The following is a 27080-nucleotide window of genomic DNA, read 5'->3' on the forward strand; positions in this document are numbered from 1 at the left end:
TTGCTCCGTGGCATGTGGGATCCTCCCAAACCAGGGCTCGAACCCATGTCCCCTGCATTAGCAGGCAGATTCTCAACCACTGCTCCACCAGGGAAGCCTGTGATGGCTTCTCTTGTTGCGGAGCACAGGCTCTGGGTGCATGGGCTTCAGTAGTTGTGGCTCGTGGGCTCTAGAGAGCAGGCTCAGTGGTTGTGGCACACGGGTTTAGTTGCTCCACAGCATGTGGGATCTTCCCAGCCCAGGGCTCGAACCCATGTCCCCTGCATTGGCAGGTGGATTCTTAACCACTGCACCACCAGGGAAGCCCTAAGCTGGTAAAGCTTTTTGCTGTCTTAACTCAAACCTACCCACACCCCAAGTTCCTTGACAGAACAGGGTCACTGGCTTTTTCTATAAACTGTCAGCTCTATCTCCTCACTCTCGGCTTGAGTACTGCTGGGCCACAAAGCTTCCAGGAGTTGTCACCATCCCTTCTGGTCAGATGGGGACAGAGGACACTCCACAGCAAGTGGGCCTATATCTCAGCTCCCTTGCCTGGGCAGGAAGGGGAGGGGTAGCTCTGGGGTACCCTCAATTTCCTAAACAGGCTCTCCTCCCTCTGGAAGGAGCTGCTCTCAGCCTTAGTTATGAATGAATGCCCCTGCCTGTGCATAACATGGGGATGCTCCACACGGGTTTTGCTCTGGGGGTGATTAGCTCTGCCTGCTGCACGGCTTCCAGGAGTTGTTGCCAGCCCTTCTGGTCAGATGGGGCCAAAGACACTCTCCACAGTGCATGGGGTTGTGATTCAGATCCTTGCCTGGGCATGGGTAAACTCCTCATATGAGGATATGAATCAGACAGATCTGTACCCCTCTGAATTTCCTGGTCAGAGCACACCCCTGACTTGGTTCTGCAGATGAGCAAGGCAGCTGGTTGGGATTACTATGTGAGCACTGCAGGTATGAGCTCAGTCTGCCCAGATCAGTGTGCTGGTTGTTGCAAGCCCCTCCCCCTTCTTCATCACAGTCAGATTCCCAGTGGCTGTGGCATGAAGATTTCCCTGCAATCCCTGTGGTGTGAGATCGAAGTAGGGACTCCTGCAAAGCAACCAGCAATGCTGGGGTCGGGGTTGGTTGTCTCCCCAGCTCTCTTTCCCACTGAAGGAACCAGAGGCTCAGGAGAGACCTCTTTGTGTGGTGCTGCACTGGCCTGGGAGAGGGGCAGTGTGGTCAGTGTACAGCTGCTTCTCTTATTCTTCTAATGCAGTCTGTCTTGGTCTCTGTGGTACCGGTGAGTGCTTCAGACTCTAGAATTCTCTCATTGGTGTCTTGTTCTTGAATAGTTGTTAGTTGTTCTTCCGGTGAGGGGGAGTGAAGTCAGGAACAATCTATATCACCATCTTAGTGATATCACTTCTAAAATTCATTTTTGGCTCAAGGGTTTCACAAAAAGAGGTGGACTAAAATGTGGCCCATGGGTCACAGTTTTCTAACCCCTGTTTTGAAACAACAGTGATTTATTATTTTTTTGTGATTCTGAGGGTTGACTGGGTGGTTCTTCTGGATTTGGAGGAGCCCATTTATGTGATTGTTTTCAGTTAGATGGTTAGCCGGGCGGAAAAGCCCAGGATGGGCTCTCTCATTTGATGGGTTGGGGTTGGCTCCTGGCCACAAGCAGTGACTTGGATGCCTTCCTCATCTTTTTCACCTGTCAGGCTAGAGATGCTTTCCTACACGGTGATCTTTGGACACTGGTTCAAAAGGCAAAGGCAGAAGTGACAGGGCCTCTTGAGGTGTTGGCTCTAGAACTTGCACAGTGTCTCTTCCATCACATTTCTATACTCAAAATGAGTCATGAGGCCAGTGCAGATTCACACTGAAGACAAATAATTTGCTAATGTGTATTATGAATCTCTTTGGAGAAATGTAGCAGGCAGTGGTTTCCAAGCTTATGTGGCCAGCGAAAGTCTCTTTCTCCTCCCTACTCCACGAATCCTAACTCCTGTTAGCATGTCAAGGGATCCTAGTGTGCCTTGGAACACAGTTTGGGAAATCAGAGTATCTAATCTAATCTGATTTAGAGAAATATGTACTAAAGTGGTATCAGGTAGAATATAATATTATATTGAAAGAATAAATCACTGCATTTAAGTAGAGCTTATCTTGGGTATGAAAGTTATAGAAAACCTAGGACTTGATCTTGTGTAGGAGTTCTGACTTTTACTGTTTTATTACACGAGAGTAGAATTATGTAGTTCTTGGACTGGACTACATTATTTTAATACCAGAGCAAAATGACTATGCATTCATTACCTAAGACAGATTGGAAAGACTGTGGGATCTTTCCCAAATTTTATCCAAGGTTTGGGAAATACTAAATCCAGAGAGTGGGTTGGAGATTAGGAGAGAGAATAAAGTTGGTCTCTGAATGTGTACTACCAAGTGCAGCTTGTTTATGAAAATGATTCACTAAGAAAGAAAGTATTAAAAAATAATACTGCATATAAAATTAAGAGTTATATATATATATATTTTAAATATTTATTTATTTATTTAGGCTGCACCAGGTCTTTTTTTTCTTTTTTTTTGCGGTACGCGGGCCTCTCACTGTTGTGGCCTCTCCCGTTGCGGAGCACAGGCTCTGGACGCGCAGGCTCAGCGGCCATGGCTCACGGGCCCAGCAGCTCTGCGGTATGTGGGATCTTCCCGGACCGGGGCACGAACCCGTGTCCCCCGCATTGACAGGCGGACTCTCAATCACTGCGCCACCAGGGAAGCCCAAGAGTTATATTTTTAAGAAAAATTTACAACAGAGCTAAGCTTGTGACCAAATGCAAAGTCAGTGTATAGAAAATAGTACTTGCCTATTTAATCCAAAAATTTAATGAAGGAGAGAGATTCCATACATGGTTAAAAGTAGCAACATCAAATATGAAACACCTAGAGAAAATAGTAACAAGATATGTATGGGATTTACCTGAAAAAAAACTATAAAAATTTCTTGACTAGGAAGACTAAATATTGTTAAGATGTCAATTTTTCTTATTATTGATAGTTTACCAAAATTCCAAATACCATTTCAACAGGGTTATTTTTTCAATTTAATAAATTCTAAAGTTTATCTTGAGAATAAATTGACTAAATAAATTATTAAAAATTACTGGAGAGGACAATCCCCACTATATATTAGAACAACTCTAGTGTTAAAACACCATAAATAAATTGAAAAAAAATCCCAACAAAGTAGGGAAAATATTTCCAACAATAACTAAAGGTAATGGTAGCTATTTTACAAAAAAAAAAGATCAGAAAAAAACCTACAATAGATTAACTTGAAGAAGTAATTCGTAAAAGCTGAAATCCTGGTGTCAAATATGAAAAAGTATTTGGTGTTACTAGTAATTAAATATATGCAAATAAAAATGGCACAAATAGGTTTTGCCTCTTTTTAATCATTCAAATATTTAGTAAATATAAACAATTAATGTTGCCTAATGTGTGGTAAGACATAGGTTCATACTCTGCTGAGGAGAAAGCCATTGGACAATAGACATATAGAGCTTTAAAGTGTTCATTCTTACTGACTCAGCAATTCTGTTTCAAAATATTCATCCATGATGTCCTAGTAAAACACTTTAGAGGAATCAAGATAAAATCACTTGCAGAGTTGTACACAATAATGAAATACTGCAAAGCACATAAACATCTAGCATTAGGGAAACAAGTAAATACTTTGGAATATTGTACATTCACCAAAAATAAATTTACTGATAATTTTTCATAGGAAGGAAAATGTTTATTATATAATATTAATTTGAAAAGGCAAAGTTATAAACTATATTAACAATGACAACTAGAAGGAATAACAGCAAAAGAGAAAGCACTGTTGAACAACACAGATTGGAACTGTGCACGTCCACTTATATGTGGATTTTTTCAATAGTAAATACTGTAGTTCTACATGATCCACGGTTGGTCGAGTCCACAGATGCAGAACTGAGGACATGAAGGAACTGCTTATAGGGAGGGCCCACTCTAGGTTATACTTGGATTTTCGACTGCGCACAAGGTCAGTGCCCCTAACCTCTGCATGTTTGAAGATCAGCTGCATAGTTAAATATTAACCGTGGTTGTCTCTGGATAGAATTATAAGTAAGATTTGTTTTCACATCCTTATATTTCTTTCTGTTTTTCAAATTTTCTAATATGAACATATTAATGATCAATAAATGGATAAAACTAAGAAATAACTTTGCAGTACACACCCATTTTTAAGAGTGCAAACAACATGATACCAAAAATAGCCACAAAAAAAAAAAAATCTGCGCTCTGACCTAGTTGGTAGACATACGAGAGATTTTATTATAAACTTTAGGTCATTAAGGGCCAAGAACAGCACAGACCACAGAGGTCAAAATAAATGTAGGAAGTTTATGCTATTTAGGGAAATATTTCTTGTCAATTAATTTATGTTCTTAATTTCTTTTAGTGTGAATATCAAAATGAAAGGTATTTCTGATATTTTTCTAACTTTTATGTTATTGTGGATAAATACCTAAACTTTTATCATAATGTCCTATACTTTTCACTTGTTTTCAGTTGTAGTTTTCTCCTTTATAAATTCATTGCGAAAGTTGTATATTTTCTTGCTTTGACTTATGGTGAGGGAAAGGGCAAACTTGGTAAGAAGAAAAAGGCCCACGTCTTTTGTTTGCGTGCTACAAAACTTTTCATTTTTCAGTGGGAAAGAGAATGTTTTGATGAAACACAGTCCACCAATGAATTCTGCCATAAGTAGCGGAATCTACTAACAATTTACGCATGCCTTTTGTGGTTGTTTACTGTATTGTTCAATAAAACTTACATACTTATTTTAACTGTAACCATATGAAGCATCTTAAAGCAACATGTACATGCAAAAGCTGTATATTTGAGAATTGTCAATAATTTTATGATAATCGGTTACCTTATTTTTCTCAGGCAACAATAGCAGTTGCATGTGACATTCAATTATTAAAATACTATTTTCCAGTATAATAAAATAGCTAAAAAGTAAGATCGCATTTAGGATACCTCCTTAAGTAGCCTTTGTTTTTCCCATTTCCAAAGTGTTTCTAAGTCTGAATTGTTCATTCTGTAAGATAGCAGCACCCTAGCATTACTGACTTATCAATGGTAGTTTCTACCACCTCCTGAAAGTACTCCTGGAATTAGAAGACTAGGACTGTGATCTACAAATGTATTAACAAATGGTAGCATGATTTAACCAACGACCAAGAAATGGTTTTCCAGTTTTACCAGCCCAGTTTGATTTACATTTCTAACTACCAGTAACTTCCTTTGAGCATATCCAAAAAGAAAATGAATTAAGGCATTAAGGACTTCCCCTCTCAGAAATATTCTTGAGAATGAGCCAGTTTTATAATTTGGCACTGGGAGTCCATGGGTGGGCAAAGACCTAAATTTTACTTGAGTTATAATGGTTAAATTCAAAGTTCCTGTCTCATATTCCTCTCCCATTATTTTGCCATTTTCCCTTTTCTTTCTTTCTCAGCTGCCTTTGGGTTTGGTTGGTGGCTTACAGGAAAATCATGTTAGTACCTTTTATTTTCCTCCAAGTCATGCTCTAGTGTAGCTCAGAACATAGAACAGTCAAAGAATGTATACTTAATGCCAGAGCTATCTATGGTATGCTTTATAAATTATTTAAGTTCTTAAAGTAATTAAATTAAGTAAATACTTACTTAAAGTTAGTAGGTTCACTAACCACTTATTCAACCTAAGTGGTATCTTAGGTTGGGTTTCCCCAAAAGCAGACCCTGATCCAGGGACTCGGGTACAAGTAATTTATTAGGGAAATGATCTCAAGAAGTACAATCAGCAAGGAGGAAAGTGAGGCAGAGGAGGGTGCAGCCTAGCAAACTTTCATGGTATTGGAGAAGCCCACAGATGATGAAGAGGTGCAGGCATTTGAGATGGGAAGCTGTCAGCAGGCTGAAACTGTCTATAGCTGCTGTAGAGCTCATTCCTGTTGGTTAAGGGCACGTGGAGTGCACCGTCTACAGCCTCTACAACTATTCGTGTCAGAGGGCCCGAAAGACTGAATAGAATTGTGGTTAAGATAAGTTGAAGCTCCAGTTAGACTGTTCATCTTTCAATATTTGCCCTGGCTTATTAGTTATGAGATATTAGGCAACTTGTATGACTTTTGTGTTTCATATTTTTTTCATCTGTAAATTGGGGGTAATAATAATCCTTACCTCTAGAATTATTGAGAGAATTAAATGAGTAAATATAGGTAAAGCCCTCAGCAGAGCACCTGGCATATGGCAAACACTTGATAAGTATTACTTATTGTAGGAATTTCGCTGGGTGGCAGTATAGTGGGGTGCTAGTTAATTTGAGTAACAGAGTTCTGTTGAAGTTTGTGTTAACTCTTATTTGGCAGCCATGTGGCATGTTGACTTGTATTAAGTAACCACAAAAACGTCCTTTAAAAAAAAATCTTGGCGGCTCCTAAGCCTTGTTTCTCTTTGTACATTTATTATTTTTGGACTTACGTACGTTTTTAATTAATTTTGTTTAAAACAAAATTGGCTCTGTTGAAACCAACTTGATAGCTGTCTTAACAGCTTCTTGTTATTCACAAATCTGACCAACATGACATCATCCAAACCCTCATTTAGCTTCAACAACAGGAACCACCCTTACTCCCCAAGACTGAAACTGAACTTTCTGGGTATATCTTTATTGGTTTCCAATTCACACAATTACATCATTATACAAACTACATTTTCTCCATCTTATCCATGAAGATATTTTGAATGACCTTGTTAGTAGCCTTGTTGAAATCCAGGAACACTTGCCCGTTGTATTTCTCTCACATGCCTGTTTAGAACCTAATCAAAAAAAAAATGAGATTGGCTTGGTGTGATTTTCCTCTAAGAAAACCATATTGGCTAACTAATTATACTACTTCCCTTTCTCAGTATTAAAAAAGGTACTTTAAAGTCCTTCATTCAACAAATGTATATTGAGCTCCCACTCTGTCAAGCATCACTTTGAGTCCCACGGTTACTCTTCCAATATTCAACATCTACTGAGCAAAACCCAGTTTCCTCGTATTCAAAAACGGGCAATAATCATGCAACCTTGCAAAATTATTACTGTGATTTAGCGAGGTAATTTATGAAAGCACCTGGCACGTGCCAAAGTGGAGAAGGTGCTCAATATATCAGTGTCCTTTCCCAGGTTCCAAGAGACTAAACCCAAATAACTCATTTATCCATTGCTCGATCAAGCCATCCATCCATTCATCCAGATATGCATATATTCAAGCCACCTTTTATTACTCACCTCATTTATTGAGGTGGTGTAGCATGGGAGGAGGATGGGAAGAGCTTGGGTTTTGGAGCTCATACTATTTACGTTCTAATCTCTTACTAAAGGTGTGGTCTTGGCAAGTCACTTAAACCTGTCTGTGCTTTAGGCTCCTCATCTATCAGATGGAAACGATAGTATTTATGGATATAGGGTTGTTGTATTAAATGTATAATCTATGTTAAGTGCTTAAAATAGTGTCTGGCACATAGTATATGCCATATAAATGTCAACTGTCAAATGTCAGGCTCTGTCCTGGTAAAAGGCTATAACAGGGAACAAGCCAGACTCATTTCCTGTCCTGTAGTACTTACAGAAATCCCCATATGCTCTATGAAGCCATGAGACTGCTTTAATCAAATCTGCTTGCTTTTTTGTTGTTGTTGTTAAGGGTTTGAAAAATCTTGAAAAGAAAGAGAATGTGATGAACATTTAGTTCTATTTATATCTTGCCAAATTGTTTCTGGAGTTTTGTTAATGTATATACACAATTAGATATAATTATATGCACATATAATTGTGAGTTCTGTTTTTGCATTTGCTAAAGTATTTTTGTGTATATTATATAAAGCGTTCAGTGTATATTGGCTATATATTTACTTTAAGTTGCTTGTATACTAATCTGTTGTATAAATATTCTGCAGCATACGAAGGTATTTTGCTATTTTCTAGGCATTTAGGGTTTATAAAATGTTTTTGCTGCTATTGAAGTCTTTGATTTGGTTATTAGTGTACAAATGGAGTCATTCAAACTGAGTGAACAGATTTATAGTTCTTATTACTTCTTAACCAATTGTTTTCAAGAAAATTTGTGTTAATTTGTAATACTTCAGTAATATGTAACCACTAATTTTTGCCATTTCTTACAGTATCTAATGATACCTCAAATATTTTAACTTGCATTTCTTAAATTATAAGTGAGATTGAGCTTGTTTCCTTGTTTTGACTTATTTTCATCTTTTCCCTTTGAATGAAATATTTCTTCTGTTGATGTGTGAGCTATGGGTTGGTTAAATTATATAAGAGAGGACTTTTTAGAAGGGCATGGCTGTTGTTTTAAAATACTGAAGCACTGTTATGGGGAAGAACATGAGGCTCCTCAGGACTCAGCAAGGATCAATAGTAGGAAGTTTCCAGGGGCAGATTCTAGGATGAATGTGAACATTTGTGCTAACATTTACAGCACTGGTTCTTACCCGGAAGGGATCTTAGAATCTCTAACAGGGAAAGGAGACTAGTGTGAGTGGAATTAGGGAAAATGAGAAAGCGCAGAAAGATTGGGAAGCTGGAATTCTTATGAAGAGATTCCCAAATATGAGATGAGTTGCTTCTGAAAGTACTGTCTTTCCTGGCTGAGAACCTCCTCTACTGTATGCATGCCAAAGCATGTTGGATGACCACTCTTCTGGGTTTCAAAGATTGGAGGAAATTGCCAGAAAAATTCATTCCGCCTCTGGGATCCTTTGAAATCAGAAATAGCATTGTATAGCCTATAACTTTTCCTTTATGCCGTTTTCATGTTAGTGTATTATGTACAGTAACAAAATAATGTTCTTTTTTGTAAGGCTATTCATGAAGACACCAGATGAGAAAATGGGTAGATTTGTGAAGCAGTAGATTTTCATACTTCACTTGAAAATTTCCTTTGTTTAATATATTTAAATTAAATTCAGTGGAGACATATTAAAAACAGGATTTTGAAACAGGAAAATGAAGGAGAAGTTGCAGGCTTGCATTTAATGGTGTGTTGCTTTCTATTACCATATACTTGTAGTTAGATTATGTTTGATATGATGCTGATGGTCTAAATGTGTATTTTAAGTGGCTTTTGGGAACTAGAAGAGGTGGACCTCATAAATCACTCGGGTGATACGTTTTAATCCAGTGCAAGACTGCAAGGAAGTAATGAAAAGATGCGTGTTGGTCAGGAGATAAGAAGTTAAACTTGGCCCAGGAAAAGGAATACAAATTGAATTATAAATGATTGTTTTTTGAGCTCAAAATGGCACCTTATTAGTGTCTGTAAGGAAGCCTGTACAATTTTCTTAAAATAATAGCCTTGAATTTCTGGGAAGTTGGTGGTGGCTGTGGTAGATAGTTTTTGGATCTTTCCAAACCTCTCCTTAAAAATAGAGCTACATTTTAGTGAACAAAATGAGAAAAACATGGAAAACAAAATATGACAAGGAATCCTCTTGAATTCCAAAGTATAAGTGAGTGGGAACAAACCATCAAAAGCCATGCGATCTGAACAATATCAGCGTTTGTAAGAGAAAAAATAGAGGTGTCCAAAATCATCTACAGATATTCTTTGGAAAGCACAGGGCAATTCTGAGAATAGCAACTAAAACTAGGCGGTGAGTGCAGGGGGTCTCTGGGAACATCTGAAGAGACTGGGGCAGTATAGCCTCTATGAATTCTTGCAAACCACCCTCCAGGAGAGGGCTTCACATTGAGAAACTGCAGGGAGTGAAGTAAAAATTGCAGCAGGGTATGGATAAGAGAGATAAGGACAGAGAAGATACAGATAAAAGTGACAGAGGTGAACAGAGCCAGGAAATTTGTAAAAGTAAGCCTACCATATATTTCTTTAACACTACACACACACGCACACACACACACACACAAACCTAAGAAAGATTTCTATGAAGTTAGCAAGGCTATTTGAGCCAAGCCTTCTTCTAAAAGTTCAGAAAAACTAATTTTACATAAAAAAGAAAAAGCAAGAGAAAAGTGCTGAGATCAAATCGCACACAAAGTTATTATAAGAATTAAAAAAGGGAATAAACAGAATAATATGTCTATAGGTAATGAAAACATGCCATAACGACATGCCTATACAATAGATAAAAATGAACAAAAAAATTAAAAATGATATAGGACATTAAAAAAACGAGCTTGACTAAGAATTAGAAAAACACAGAAATTAAGCAAAAGAACTCAGGAAAGTATTAAGACACAAAAGAAAAAAAAATCAAGATTAAATTAGAAAGCACACAAGAGTGAATTGACAAGAGATAATTCTTCAGGAAAATAGAGAGTGAAAATAAAGACAATTAAAAAAATTAAAAGGTAGTGGAAAAATATATTTCAAAAAAGAATTGGAGGAAAAGTGTCAAATGTTGAAGAGAGTGACAAAAATCTACCACATGAATAATAGGAGTTTCAGAGGAACAAAACCAAAGCAGGGAACAGAACAAATACTAGAAACACTAGGACGTCTATAATTTCTGGAAGCATCAGCTAATATACATAATGTTATAAGAGACATTTTCAATATATAAAACCATAATAATATTATCTATGTTTCCACACTTTTTAGATAGTCACTAAAATTTGAGGAAACTTCATGGAATTAAAAAAGTAAAGGATTTGAAGCTACTGAAAATAAAAATGAAATAGTCCACCATGTATCTGAGAAAACTGACTCCCCCCCTAAATCAATGCTAAAGCATAGTAAGACAGAGTAAAATTATTGGACTTTAAAGAAAAAAAATCTTTCAGGCATTTAGGCAAAAAGAACACATAACTTACAAGGGAAAGAACATTAAATTATGAGGTTTTTTTCAGGAGCAACACTTTTTGCCAGAAAAAAAGGGAGTAATATTTTTAAGACACTGAAAGAAAGAAAACCAAGGATTTTTATAACCACCAAATCTGACCTTCAAGTATAAAGGATACAGATTGTTGTTAATATGCAAGCATTGACTAATCTGCTAAAGGATAAGCTTCAGATAAGGAAAATGACTGAGAGATAATGACCTAATGACTGGTGGTGAGCTATATATATATATATATATATGTATATATATACAAATGAGAATCATAGGGAAAGAGGATAATATGCAGTGGCTATATATTCTGACCATGTAGAAGCATAAATATGGTATGTTAAGCATGAGGGCGGAAGTGGGGTAGCATAATCAAAATTTTTTACAGAATCATAACTGGTTTTGGTAGGATTAAGATAGTTATTCTGAGATTATTATTTATGTGCTGTAGAATAAAGCAAATGAGTAATTATGGGATATTCTAATTCTATTATCACCTATGTCCTTGAGAACCAGAATTATTCTAAGAATTCTGTAGACTATAAATAAAAGTTTAAGGTAAATATCAATACAAAACTGGTCCAACATTCTTAATATAAAAGACCTTTTACACATTAATAAAAAAAAGGAAAACTCAATATATAATTGTTGGAAGAATATAATCAGGCATTTTATAAAACAAGATACACAGATAATCAAAAGCATTAGTTTAAGCATTTTGCCTTAATTTTTGTATATGGTGTTAGGTAAGGGTCCAAATTCTTCATTCTTTTGCATGTAGATATACTATATCAGTTTTCCCAGCATCATTTGTTGAAAAAACTGTCCTTTCCCCCATTGAATGGCTTTGGCACTCTTGTCAGAAATCACTGGACCATAAATGTGTGGGTTCATTTCTGGGCTCCCTCTTCTTTTCCATTAGTCTGTATATCTGTCTTTATGCCAATACCATACCCTTTTGATTACTGTAGCTTTGTGGTAAGTTTTGAAATAACAAAAGTGTGAGTCCTCTAGTTTTTTTTTTTTTTTCAGGATTGTTTTTGCTATTTGAGGTCTCTTGAGGTTGTGTATTGAATTTTAGGATTGGTTTTTCTATTTCTGCAAAAAATCGTCATTGGGGTTTTAGGGATTCCATTGAATCTATAGGTTGCTTTGCGTAAATTGACATCTTAACAATATTAAGTCTTCCAATCCATGAACATGGCATGTTTCCACTTACTTATGTCTAATTTCTTTCAGCAATGTTTTGTAATTTTTATTCAGCCTTAAAAAGGAAGAAAATATGCTACAATGTGAATGAACCTTGAAGACATTATGTTAAGACACATATTGTATGATTCCACTTATAAGAGGTACTTAGAGTAGTCAAAATCATAGAGACAGAAAGTATAATAGTGGTTGCCAGGGATTGGGGGAAGGGAAGAATGGGGATTTATTGTTTAATAGGTATAGAATTTCAGTTTTACAAGATGAAAAGAGTTATGGGGACAGGTGGTGGTGATGGTTGCACAACAATGTGAATGTATTTAATACCACTGACTGTACACTTGAAATGGTTAGGATGGTAAATTTTATGTTATGCACATTTTAACACAGTAAAAAGGGGAAAAAACCATGTGATCTCTAAAATTTTTAAGAAATATAAATTCATACAAAATGCTAAAGGATATGCTTAAACCAAAATTGTTTCTGTGTGGTAAGGTTATAGTTGATTTTGTGTCTTCTTTTGTGCCTGTTGACATCTAAATATTTTTCTGCAGTAATTATGTATTGCTTTATTAGTAGTCTTTTTTTAAAAATAAATTTATTTACTTTTACTTATTTATTTTTGGCTGCATTGGGTCTTCATTGCTGTGCACGGGCTTTCTCTAGCTGCAGTGAGAGGGGGCTACTCTTCATTGCGGTGCGTGGGCTTCTCATTGCAGTGGCTTCTCTTGTTGTGAAGCACAGGCCCTAGAGCACACAGGCTTCAGTAGTTGTGGCACGTGGGCTCAGTAGTTGTGGCTCGCGGGCTCTAGAGCGCGGGCTCAGTAGTTGTGGCGCACGGGCTTAGCTGCCCTGTGGCATGTGGGATCTTCCCGGACCAGGGTTCGAACCCATGTCCCTTGCATTGGCAGGTGGAGTCCCAACCACTGTGCCACCAGGGAAGTCCCTATTAGTAGTCTTTTACAAAGAGATCTTGATTCAAGAGGCTTATTTTTTGATATAAGGAGCCCTGGTGTGAGGTATTGCTGGACCTTGGCAGTGTAGGCAACTTTCCCGCATCATATTTGCAGTGATGCTGCTGAGGCTGTAGGGACAGTCACAGCAATGCTGGTCAGTCCAAACCATTATCAGATATGATCCACTCTTCATTTAAAATCTGTGCAAAGCAGAACATGTTTTGGAACTGTGAGTGATCATTAGTATGGACTCAAATTATTAATGTGGTAATAATAATTAGTCTGACTCGTAAGACATAGTGGCTGATCAGCTTAGTAAGTGTCCTGTTGTATTTAAGAGCAAGTTGTATGAAAAGTCCATAATGACCCTGCACTAGAAAGCAGTGGTTGGAGTCCCTGGATGGACTCTTTCACCATCTTTTGTGTGGCCTGTGAATCGACATGCAGACAAAGGAGAGAGCTAGTGAATACTAGCGGGAAAAAAAAAAAGATAACTTTAACCATAATTTATTAGTAATATGTAGAGATAAATTCCTAAGAGGAAATAAGGTCTAAGGAAATTACAGGAAATATTAAATCTGTGATTCTGTTTATGGTAGAAACACCGACCAACAAATTCCAGCTGTTTCTCTGTGGGTTATAGAAGTGTCACAGGCCTATTTATAGTTGCTGCATTGTAGACTCCAGCCTGGTTGTTATGGAATCCCACTGGTTTGGTTTGGGTTTACTCAGATTTGTCCAAAGACACATTTCCTATAGGCAATATATTTTTGGAATGTACCAAATTTTTGTTTCTATAACTTCTATTCTAGTTTCTTCCTCTTCCTGCCAAGTTTGCCTCCCCAGAAATGTTAGTGTAGTATTATTTATTTAACACTTATGTACCACTTAATTGTACAATTACACTGTTCTAAATACCTTCAAAGTATTAATTCATCTAATTCCTCATGACAAAGTTATGAGCTAGATACTATTTCTTAAACCAACACAAAAACCAAAAACCTTAAAGGACAAGAATCATAATTTGTCTACATTAAAGTTAATTTTTTCTATATGAAAAAATAAATACTGATAAGCCAAAAGACAAGCTATAGTCTAGGAGAAGAAATTTGCAATGCATGTAACTAATAAAGGATTTGTATCTAGATTATGCAAATGTTCTTATAAGTCAATAAGGAAAGAAAAGCAGTTCATCTGAAAAAGGGGCAAAGGATATAAAGAGGAAAGAAACAAAAGAAAAACAAAAGTCTAATAGCCCTTAAGCTTATGAAAAGATGCTTAATTTCTCCAGTTGGGAGAAATACAGCTTAAAGTAACCATGAGATGCCATTCCACCTCTATCTGATTGGCAAAACTTTTTCTGACCGTAAAAGTTGGTGAGAATATGGAACATGGTAGAAGCAGATATTGACATCAACCACATCGCAGAGCAATTTGGCAAAATCGAAGACAGCTGACAATGTGCCTGCTTTATGACTCAGCGGTTCTACCTCTATATATACCTTGGGGAATCAATCCCATATGACCAAACAGAGAAATGTATAAGGTTCCGTTGAAGCATTGTATGCAATAGTAGGAAATTGGAAACAATTGATCATTAATAGGAGAAAAGATAAATTGTGGAATATTCACACAGGGATGTGCCCAGTGGGTAAAATAAATGAGTCAAATCTATATGCATGCATATGTATAGATCTTGAAATTAAAATGTTCAATAAGAATAGCAAGTTACAGTGTAAAGGTTAAAAACACACAACATGATACTTTATAATGCCTATGGATTCATCTAAACAGACACACACATATGTAATATAAGTGCAGTAGCACGAACAGAGAGATGCACAAGATCTCTAGGATGGTGGTTACTTCTGACATGAAGAAAAAGGGGAAAAATGGTCAAGGAGAGGCACAAAAGGGGGCTTTGCCTGTGTCTGTAACATTTTGTTTCTTAAAGATATGAAGCAAATATGCTAAGATTCATTAACAATGTGAGTGGGTGAGGGCACATAAGTATTTATGTTATTTTCTTCTCTATACTTTTCTATTCCTACACTTTTTGGCATATTTGAAATATTTCACAACAGTAAAATAAATAATTTTTTTTTTTTTCCTTTTTGCGGTACGCGGGCCTCTCACTGTTGTGGCCTTTCCCGTTGCAGAGCTCAGGCTCCAGACGCGCAGGCTCAGCGGCCATGGCTCACGGGCCCAGCCGCTCCGCGGCACGTGGGATCCTCCCGGACCGGGGCACGAACCCGCGTCCCCTGCATCGGCAGGCGGACCCTCAACCACTGCGCCACCAGGGAAGCCCAATAAATAAGTTTAATATATTTTTTTGTATTTACCTGTATTTTTGCTTACTATCTTTTTATTTTTTTTAACATCTTTTTTGGAGTATAATTGCTTTACAATGGTGTGTTAGTTTCTGCTGTATAACAAAGTGAATCAGCTATATATATATACACATATAGCCCCATATCTCCTCCCTCTTGCGTCTCCCTCCTACCCTCCTTATCCTACCCCTCTAGGTGGTCACAAAGCACCGAGCTGATCTCCCTATGCTATAAACTAACTCTAGTGGCTAATACTCCTAAATTTTCTTTTAAAAATCTTGGGGGGGAATTCCCTGGTTAGGACTCTGCACTTCCACTGCAGGGGGCCCGGATTTGATCCCTGGGCTTGGGAACTAAGATCCTGCATGCCACATGGGTTGGCCAAAAAAGAAAAAAAGAGACATTGAGTAAAATAGATAGTACTTGGAAAAGAAGAATACTTCAGAAACAACCATAATTTAAAAAAAAAAAGTCTTTGGGAAGCATTGCTATTATATTGACATAAACTCATCCCAAAACTTTTATGTTATATGGACAGTATGTCTTTCCAAAGTTTTGTATTCACTTCTCACTGGCTTACAGAGTAATGGATTTTGTAATTCTCCAATGTTTTTGTTAAGTCTCTGCAAGATATTTATTTAGCTTTCTGGGTTTTTCACAAAATTATTTTGAATTTAAAGACACAATTTTCTGGGTCTAGTTTTCTGTATATCAAGAAGGTGGTGTGTTAGGAGAGCTTTGTCTCCACTATCCTGAAGAGACACCCTCATGGTCTAATAGGGAAGTCCACCATTGTAGTTGTATTTTATTTGTTTAAGGGGATGGAACTAGTATGTGCAAATTTAAAAAGATTGATGGGTTTTGGGTTTCGGGTGTATAAACATCCAAACTTATGTTCAGAACTCTGTAGTTGTCAAGTCCACAACTCTACCATAGAGATAGTATAGCAACAAGACAGGTGTACCTTTCTACTTATGCATAAATATATAAAACTTTTTTGAAAGTTGATTCATATTTCCAATTATATGAAGAAATCGTTGTGTGAATTAAAGAATACTTTTGTAACATAAAGTCATATTCTAATATGTTAGTATGTTACATTTGAATTTTCCTATAAAACCTCTATGAAAAGACAACTAACTAGACTCCAAATTGGAGCCCTGAATTTGTATGTGGGAAAATGCCAGGATTCAAAGATTTAGAATATTACCAAAGAATCTCCATAAATAGTTTATCCTTGAAATCCATTTCTGTTCTGACCCAAAAGTGGGGAAGAGTTCATGAAGCCAAGAGGGATATGATTTCATTTTTGCCCCACACTTACCCTATTTTCTGCTCTGGGAACTTGAAAAGTCATGGAGGAAAGTGTCATTGAGCATCTCATAAAGTCTAGCAAGAGATAAGGGTAAAGAAAACCTTTCATTTGCTCCAAGTTGCTGTCACTGACTTTTTTTTTTTTAACATCTTTATTGGAGTATAATTGCTTTACAATGTTGTGTTAGTTGCTGCTGTATAACAAAGTGAATCAGCTATATGTGTACCTATATCCCCATATCCCCTCCATCTTGCGTCTCCCTCCCACCCTCCCTATTCCATCCCTCTAGAAAGGCACCAGATTTTGTCCAGGGAGCACCCTGGGCCTTTTAGGGAAATGAGGCCTTGTCCAGGTAAGGACACAGCATGAGCCATAGCAGGCATTTTCTTTTATCACTGATAGGAATCGAAGCCTTGGACTTTGTCTTAACCATTAGAATGAGGCAAAAATACAAGATCTTTAACTTCTGTGGCTTTTCCACAAGCTATATTGATGTTGGTACCTCTTTAAACTGTTTCAACCATGCTGATTGTTAGCCTGGTAAAATGTGTTTATTTTATTACTCCCTGCCTAGTTTGAAATCTCTGTTTTATCACTCCCTCCTATGGGATCTCTAAGTGTAATGAAGGCTGATTGGGATTCCCGACACTGGTGTCATCACCAATCCCCTAGAGGCTTCAGTGCAAACACTGATATTTTCTAGAATAAGAAATGAATAAACAACAACAAAGTAACATGCTAATATATTTTAGAACTCCCAAAAGCTTAGACTTAAATTTTTAGAATGGAGATCTTATTGATATATATTATATATTATTAGTTTTAGGTGTACAACATAGGAATGATTTGATATTAGTATGCTTAGACCTTTATAATCAGAAAATATTTGAGCTATGATCAGCAAGAAATAGGAGTTGCTATATAAATTGTTAAAATTCCTTCCTTGGATTTGAAGTTATAGACATATTTTATTATTGTATTCATTTTTGTTATGTGACCTTACAACTAAGTAAATACCATTTTGAGTACTTACTACATGCTAGGTGATGTGCTAAGCAATTTACAACTGATTATAATTTCCTTAGAACAGAAGAGAAAATTGGAGCTCAGAGAAGTTAAACAATTTACTCATGGTTACAAAGTTAGGTGAGCTTAGGATTAAAAATCAGGCTTGTCTTTTCAATAAATTTTATTTATTGATTATCTTTTATAAATGGCAACAGTGTATTATAGTGAGATGAGCTCTGAGCCTGAAATGTGGACTTGAGTGTGAGTCTCAAGTTTTTCATCTTCAAAATAAGAGTAATGAGTCCTTTCTCATAGAATTCTTGAAAGGCTGAGATTAAAAACTGGTGGCCAATATTATGAGACCTTATCAGACCACAGGGTTGATCAGTTGTTGGTGGGAAGGAAGTCACGAATAGCTGGAACCCAGACAGCTCAGTACAGAGTTAACCTCCCTTCCTCCCCCAGCTCTGGGGCGAACAGTAGCTGCATTGCCAATGGCCTAAGGGTGGCACTGTGTGCTAGATTTGACTGGATTGACGCTGACATCTAGTGGGTCTACCCTACTGAAGGAGCACAGACAAAAACCAGTTCAAGACCTCACCAGCTTATAGCTTTGAGCCTTCTGATCCATACACTTCTGCTCAACTTCTCTGTGCCCTGATTTCCTGAATCATGAGGATCATAAACCTCACCTCATGGGACTATGAGGACAAGAAATAATATATGCCAAGTATTTCTTGTGGTGTCCAGTACATATTATAAAAGGCTCTCAGTTAACAGTAGCACTAAGGTGTTGTACTGCCTTTTCAAGCCCTTTGTCGGCCAGGTCTTCAGCAGCACATCACTCACAAAACTTTGTCTGATCTGCTCTCCTGTACTCTGCTGCCCAGGGTCAGGCAGTAGAAAGCGATGGTTAACGCATGAGCTCTGGACTCAGGATAGTCTTCTAGCTTGACTACTTCATGTTGATACGAGTTAAAAAGGCTACTTAAACTCTCTAAATCTCAGTTTGCTCATCTTTAAAATGAGCATGATAATGGTGCCTACCTAACGGGATTGTTATGAGAATTAAATGAAATAATGTGTGTAAACTGCTTAGCACAGAGCCTTGCAATCGGTAAATGTTTAATAAATGTTTGCTTTGATTTGAAAAAATTGTGAACGTTTTTAATTGATATTTTTATTAAGGTCATATAGATAGGAGGTGCTGGGGCTGTGACTCAATCCCAAATCTATCCACATCTCATGCCTGTTCTGTTGTAGCACACTTCTTGTGTTTGAATACTTCCAGTAACAACTGCCAGTATGGTCCCTATTACTAGAAATATTTTCAATATACATAATATAATGACTTTGTAGGATCATAGAAAACAATAGATGATTTTTAAGATCCTCTGAATTCCTGGGATCTTATGATTCTCTGGATCATAGGAAGTCCCTAAATTGAAACATTATGTCTGAAGCATTTACTTGTAAATTGATCTTTGGGAACTAGCGATCTATTTTCCATAAAACATACTTCTATACAGGACTTAGAGACCAGTGTAGAAGAAGAAGGAAGAGGAGGTGCTGTGATATTACATTTAAAGCTAAGAGCCTCAAACTGTCTTCCTTCTCCCACCCTCAGTATCTGAATAAAACTAGTCTCAGCAAGGTTTTAGGAGAAGATACTCCACCCCACTAATTCAAGCTAATGTGATTGAGATGAAACCGAGGGTAGTTATGAGTTAGCCATTGATAAATGGTGAATTGTGACCTCCTGCCTTCACTGGTTAGGCTTACTTTGATTGTTTCTATAAAAGCTTGTATGTCCTCCAAGGGTCACATAGCCTGGGCAATAGGATGTTTGCCCAAGTTATTGTTTTTTAGGAACTTGGAGTCAGCTGTGTCCAGTTTGAGCTTGAGATGATTAATCAAGACTGGTTAAGAGCTCCCACCCTCCATCTGGGCATGTGCAGATGTCCATTCGGTGACCTTGTGATGTCTGGGGGCCAAAATCTCCACCCTCACAACATGCTAGTGCTGCTGTTTGCTGAGCATGTCTCCCATGAGGAAACCTGTGGCTGGGTTGCATCTGCACAGAGCAACGCTTGCCTCTCCTTTTTCTTATCTCAAATCACCTTTCTCCATGCTCCCCCTGCCTCAGTTTTTATACCATAAATATCCCCAGCCCCTCGCCTTCAGGGAGACAGATTTGAGACTTTTCCCGTCTCCTGACTTGGATGCCTCAGGAATAAACCCCTTCTATGCTGCAGACCTCATCGTCTCAGCGTTTGGCTTGCTGTGCACCAGGCAAACAAACAAGACCCTCTTATTCTTCCCAAATAGTCATATATTCATTCATTTAGCAAATATTGAGTGCCAACTATATTTTAAGTTATGGGGCTATAACAGTCAAGAAAACGTCTGTGTCTCTAGTGTGAGAGAAGGTAATGATCTTGGGGAAGGAAATAGTTGGACAGATTTGAGACGTATCTAAAATGAGTGATTTATGGAAAGGGGGGAAATTGGAGGCAGTAAGTTTTTAATCAACTATTGCCATAGTCCATGTGTGATGAATCAAGGGCTTGAACTGTGATGGTAATAGTGGGAATAGAGGAATAAAACTTAACTTTTGAAAAGTTGATTCTACAGGACAATTATGTGTAATGATAAATGATGAGAAGAAGGAGTTCCAGATTTAGCCAAGGGTTTGAGTTCAGGCAAGGGAGAATATTAGGTTTATGGGACAAATGGAAATTTTAATCATCCATGGGCAAGTCGTGTTTATGGGGACGATACTACATCTGAGTGGAAATATGCTATGGTAACTAGAAAAGGGGAACTGAGGTCAGGGCTAGAAATAATAGATTTGGGTATCATCTGCATAGAGATGAAAGGATTACTTAAGTGCTTAAAAGAAAATGAAGAATATTGGGACTGGAAGGAAAAGGTAAAAGAATTAATTAAAAAAAACAGAAATGGCCAAAGAGGTATTAAAAATCCAAGAAGGTATCATAGGACCTAAAGATAAGATAGTCAACAGCGTCAAGTACTGCACAGAAAGCAAGTAGGCTGAGGACTATGAACAGAATATTGACAGACCCAAGTGGTCACTGGAGACCCTTAGAGACTGGATAAGAAAAGGTGTTGGTGGGCAAGTCATATATCAGAGGCTCAAGCAGTAACGATAGATTGGAAACATAAATAAGATAGTAACAAAAAAGGGTAAGAATGCCTGGAAAACTTATTTTTCCAAATGAAAACTTATTATTTCTGGTTGACAGTAATATGGAAGATATTGATGGAGAGGCAGGTTTAAGAAGCATCAGAGGGAGACAGCATGGTGCCTCCTGTCAAGTTTCTTTTTCTCTAGTCTCATCGATATTCTTCCCTTCTCTGTATCAATGCTGATTATGTCAGTCCCCTACTGAAAGATCTCTCTGGGTTCCTCATTGCCAGTGGAAATCCAATATCCTTAGCATAGGTCACCAGATGCCTCACAGTCTTGGTTCTAACCTCCCTTTTCCATTTCCTCTTTTGCCTCTCAAGGCACAGGAGATTTCAGATTCTTTCCAGATTGAGTCTTTGTACACATTGCTTTTTCTGCCTGGAGGATCCTTCTTCCCACCTTTCACGTGGAAAATTCTAACTCATCCTTCAACACCTGGCTCAAATGTCACCTCATTTTTTTTTTTTTTGTGGTACGCGGGCCTCTCACTGCTGTGGCCTCTCCCGTTGCGGAGCACAGGCTCCGGACGCGCAGGCTCAGCGGCCATGGCTCATGGGCCTAGCTGCTCCGCAGCATGTGGGATCTTCCCGGACCGGGGCACGAACCCATGTCCTCTGCATCGGCAGGCGGACTCTCAACCACTACACCACCAGGGAAGCCCTCACCTCATTTTTGAACGCTTTCCTGACTCCCCAGGCCCAGTGCAGGTCTCCCTCTTTGGTGCTTCGACTGGAAGTTGTTCATTCATATTTTTGTCTCAGCATCCTGCATTGTAATTCATAAATTTCGATAGCTCTGTTCTCCATTAGACTATATGATCTCTGAATACGATGACTGTCTTTTTTTTTTTATCGTTGTAATCCCCATGACTGGCACAAAAAAACCCCTCTTGCTAAAAGCATCAGGAATGAATAAGTATTAATGTAAAGAGACATATCATGAGATATATAGGATGAAAATGAAGAAGCATCTTAGTGCTGAGCGAAATAAGCCAGACACAGGAATACAGATACTGCATGATCCCACTTATGTGTGGAATCTAAAAAAAGTCAAACTCATAGAACGAGAGTGTAGAATGGTGGTTGCCAGGGGCTAGGGTGTGAGGGAGATTGGGAGATGCTGGTCAAAGGGTACAAACTTTCAGCTATAAGATGAAAAGTTCTGAGAATCGAATGTACAGTATTACATTCAGGTATGTATATACATACAGGTATATACATATATACCTATAATCACATATGTGATTATAGGTAATAATACTGTATCAAATATTAAAATTTGCTGAGAGTAGTTCCTAAGTGTTCTCACCACACACACACAAATAGTAACTGTGATAGTGGTCATCATTTCACAATGTATACGTATGTTAAATCATCACATTGCTCACCTTAAAAAAATCGTTGTACAAATTAAATACATATGATTTTTATTTGTCAATTGTACCTCAAAAAAGTTGGGGTGGGGGAAGCTATATGAATTTGAGCAAGTTAACTTCTCCAAACCTGAGTTTCCTATTGGTCAAAGGAGGATAATACTTACCTTATAATGTGCTGTGAGGATAAAATCTACAAAATATAGATCAAACAATTAATGACCAGCATTTATTAATCATTAATGTTATAATAATTTCCAACTCCCACCTTCATGGCATGGATCTCTTATTAGTTGCTCTCTGGCCTTGGATTTGGCTGCAACTTTAATCCATTCTCAAAAGAGAAGAACTTTTGGTTCGTTTTCTAAGTTAAATTTTCATGTTAAGAAATTGAAACTCAAGTCTATCTTTAAGCAGCAGTGTTTCATCGGCCTAAATGATGTAATCTGATTAATAATAACCATTCAGCATCAAGTGAATTCAACAAAAATATAGAATTAAATATATGGGTTGATTTAATAAGTTTACAATTAAGTCTGAATTGTTTTATGAGTCTCCAAGGAACTTCCCAGAGGAGGCCCTAGCTTCGAGGCTCACTACACTGGATCCAGGGACACCCTTCTTGTCTTATTTTCAGGATTCTGTTGCCCTGAGTGAGTTAAATCAGCTCTTTCCATTTTTTTTTAGCAGAATTTTTGTGGTTCATAAAAACAAGCACTTACAGCTTTTCTTGCGTAGATAAAGGAAAGGATTCTACATCAGATTTAGATCAAGAGATAGATTTTCAGAAGAAAATGATGGATGCATCCTCTGGGAGTAACGGAATGCAGTGATGTTCGTCTCTGACTGATTGAGTTTAAGGCATTTGTGAACACTTCCACGCCCACACCCACTCAAATACACAAACAGTGGTCACAACTGTAGCTCCAGACGCTGCCTCTCTCCCCAGTCTCATATCCAGAGTGCATCCGTTGTTTTCCATAACATGAAATAAATCCCTCTCTTTTGCCCAGTGGTGAAAAGCTTATATAAATACTAAAACTTCAACTATTCCCCTGAGTTTTCTGTTGGCAAGCCTGCAGCTATGGGTTTGTTTAGATATTGACGTGCATTTTCTGTGCGGATCTTTCAGGCCACTTGGGTGAGTCCAGTGGTGATAAATTTATGTCTTGAAAATTCATCAGAGTAACCATTATAACACTCTGTTTATGAAAACTTAAATAATTAACACCCTGATTGAAAAGGCTCCAGGTTCAAAGTACCTCTTTTATTCTTTCAACATATATCATTCTGGTGATATAAATCTATATATATCTTAGCAAGTCTCGGCCAGGAGATGACTTTAATAGTCATTGAAAAGAAAATGTGGATGCGAAGAACTGACTAATTCAAAACATATAATCTTGCATTGTGGTGTTCCCATGAAAGAATATTTTTCAATATTTAGAAGTGAAGTATTTTATTGTATACTAAACAGGGATAGTTAACACTACTGGGCCATAATTAATGTGTATGATGAAAAATCTTTATCATAATGGAAAGAAAAGGGAAGGCATTATTTTTAAAGACAAAAATCAATGCCTGGTGTAGAGTAGGTGCTCCTTAGGTGGTTATAGAATAAGTGGATGTGTGAATAGGATTAATTATATTCCTAGTGAAATGTATACTACCTTCATTAAAATTTTTACCAGATTCTTATGTAAAAAATTCATATGATTGAACATAGTTGTTCATATAGTAGTCTGTCTTTTAGAGAGTATGTTAATTCAAACTTCTCTTTTCTTTTTATTAGATGGCAATTAGAGAAGTGTTCTCAAAGTATTGCCACTTTTTAATGTTTTTTCTAAATAGTGGGAAAAGTGCATTTCTCTGACATAAATTCAGATCTGCTGATCTGAAATTAATTCTAGCTATGTCTGAGAGAGCTGAATAGAAGCCCATGAATATTAACTATTTCTACTATACTTCCACTAGCCCTCCCATTTTACTTGCTGCCAATGATTTACTATAGCTAACGCTTTTTAAAAATTTCTTTTAACCTAGATTATTACTTACCTAAAAATAGTTTGCTATTTTAACAATTAGCAGTTGTCAAATTCTTCATATATTACAAACTATGAGTGTTGATTTGTCTTTGAGGATCCAAGATTTTGTTTCTGTGCTCTGTCTTAACAGAGAACTAAAAAACAGTAAATCTCATGAATGAATTAGGTCTCCTTTCCTTAAAACCTAATAGAAAAAAGAAAGGAAATCAAATAAGCTTTTGTGTCTGTGAAGTCCAATTTTAAATTATAGTAAAAATAAAACAGAGGTAAAGGACTTGGATGAATTTGAGGGTTGTTGGCTAAATTGAGGTATTAGTCTTTACATGTCTCCATTTGTTCTAATTAGTAAACCACAGTGCAAGTAAATAAGTAATTAAGGTTTTTTTTAGGCCAGTAGTTGTGGCTGTTAATTCTGTTGTGCTTTAAGAGTAATGGAGGTAAAACATACAGCTTTCTATTAAAACCAATTCATTAGTTTATTTTTTGTTTTGAGGAATAATTTAGCATATCTGTGTCTATCTTAACCTCATGTACTATTGCCTGAGACCTAAAAAACACTGCAAAATGACGTTATGCTCAAAACTTCGGTAACATTATATTATCATCATTAAATTCATCAAGTGCTCAATACCACACTTGAAGCTCAGTTAATATCATTTTCTACATAATCTCTCTTCTCCAAGGGTCTCTCTGTCAAAAAGTTCATAGGGTCAGAAATAGGAGGAATTTTAACTCTAATGGTGGATTTGCAAACAAGGGGATAGGAGTGGCTATTCTTATCACTTACAGGGCAACTCAAGTTGTTTCATATTGGCAACATTCTCTCAAAACTAGGCACAAGGAAAGTTAAAGAAACATGTTTTTGTCATTATCAGTTGCTTTCAAAGAGGGCCACAGGAGAAAACAGGTTGTATTAACATTCTTTAGAGTATAAAAGTGCATCCTTTTTTGGTCTCTTCCTAGGTTTGAAGAAGAAATGACCAGCAAGTGGTTACACCTCTTTGAAGGCAGTGGAGTCCCGTATGGCCCAATTAACAACATGAAGAATGTGTTTGCAGAACCCCAGGTTTGTTTTTTGAAATTTTTAGTATGTTTCGGTTAAAACCACAAGAATTTGCCTCTCTTTTCTATCCAAACTGATTCATATAAGTGTACATTAGCCATTGATCTTGAGCTTAAGTCACATCACGTGATTTTTTACTCTTACGTTAAAGTGTGGGTCTGAAATAAAAATAATCAGAATTTAGCACTGGCAGCCTACAATCATACTTTTATATGTATCTGATCGAACATATTTCTTCAGCAGCCATAAAGTATCCAAGGTCAGGGCATGTGTTTTTCCTGAAAAATAGAAATATAGACAATTGAAAGGTTGGAGTCAGGCACTCAGAGATCATTCTCTGCAGAAAGAAATGGGAGGACCTTCACAGTTATAGTCCCCCTCTCATCATATGGCTGTCTTAAAATGTACAAAGCAAGTCATCATTAATTCTGCTGATGAGAGGCTTTTATATGCTTTGATTAATGTGCATTATTCGTGAAGAATAAATGTACTTGAATAGAGATTTGTGCTGTACATTGCTTACAGACTCTTTGGGGTACAGAAATAAGGATCATCTGAAAAAATATTTCTTCTATAACATTGTTCAAATGATTATTTTGAGATAATGTCAAAATAATAAGTTTTGATTTTATTACTTTAATCAGTATCACTGCAAGCAGTTTACCATTTCTCAGATTCACATATTAATCCCACAATGTAGAGGGACTGCCTTTTTCTCTGAAACTTTCACTGTGATTATTCATGTATCTGTCAGCTTCCGTCATTTCAAAATTATAGTTTTTCTCTTTATTCTTTTCATTTTTTATAGTGGTAGATTTTTCTTTGAAATGAATTGTTGAAAATGGAATATACTTTTTTAAGGGAGAAAACTGACCTAATTCTAACTTTGGTACCTTCATATTACATGAATATCTGTTTAAAGGATAATTGAACTGTGTTCAATTCAGTGATTATAATATCTACTGGAGAAAAACAGGTGAATGAATGCAGGAATTCTGCTCTGTGCTATTTTTTTCTGCCAAGATTGTGAGTATGGCAACACTTTGTTCCTAATGAAAGAATGGTCAATAAGAATTGGAGAAAAGGTGGCCCACTTGATGTGGACTGAGTCTTTGTGAAAGGGTCCCCACTACATCAGTGATTAATGCTGGTGATTCCTTGTGATGAGGGAGCAGTGTGTGCACCCTGAATGTAATAGACCAGAGGGCCAGTTTTGTCACTTCAAGCTTTGGCTTTAAGCTGTTGTAGGGGAATGGGTGGGTTTCACCATTATTTTCCTGCTTAAAAGCAGAACCAAGGTGTGTAGGACTTCCTGTTTAACTCAATTTGAGGGCACATTTCTCTAGAGACAATTCCTGAGAGTTTTTCCATTAGCATTTCTGTTGGCTCTGTGTTTCATCAGGAATAAAGGCACCAAAGCAAAAAACGTTATTTAAAAAATTATTAGATATATTCAAGTGTTACTTATTTTTTAGGCTTTGATAAACAAGGATCCAAGGTCCCACTCTTAAAATGGTATACTTTATAGACTGGTTCGGATTGAATATTGGGTAATTAGGATTTTCATTCCCAATTTTCCCTTGTAGCTCACTTTAATTACTTTAATTTTTTGTATCTCAACTCTTTTGGACCTGCAGGAAGTTTCTATTATTGGTCTATGGC

General features: G+C 37.1%; 1 protein-coding gene across 3 annotated transcripts in view; it reads left to right on the forward strand.

Annotated features, from left to right (window-relative positions):
• Positions 1–27080, forward strand: part of SUGCT (succinyl-CoA:glutarate-CoA transferase) — a 720769-nt gene that overhangs the window by 259620 nt on the left and 434069 nt on the right. For all 3 annotated transcript variants that reach the window (XM_082631909.1, XM_082631908.1, XM_082631910.1), the window contains exon 12: positions 25319–25421. In XM_082631909.1, coding sequence (XP_082488035.1) covers positions 25319–25421 — 103 coding nt within the window. The remainder of the gene's footprint in view (positions 1–25318; positions 25422–27080) is intronic.

The sequence above is a fragment of the Mesoplodon mirus genome (assembly GCF_964341445.2).
Source record: "Mesoplodon mirus genome assembly, chromosome: 9".
NCBI lineage: Eukaryota > Metazoa > Chordata > Mammalia > Artiodactyla > Ziphiidae > Mesoplodon > Mesoplodon mirus.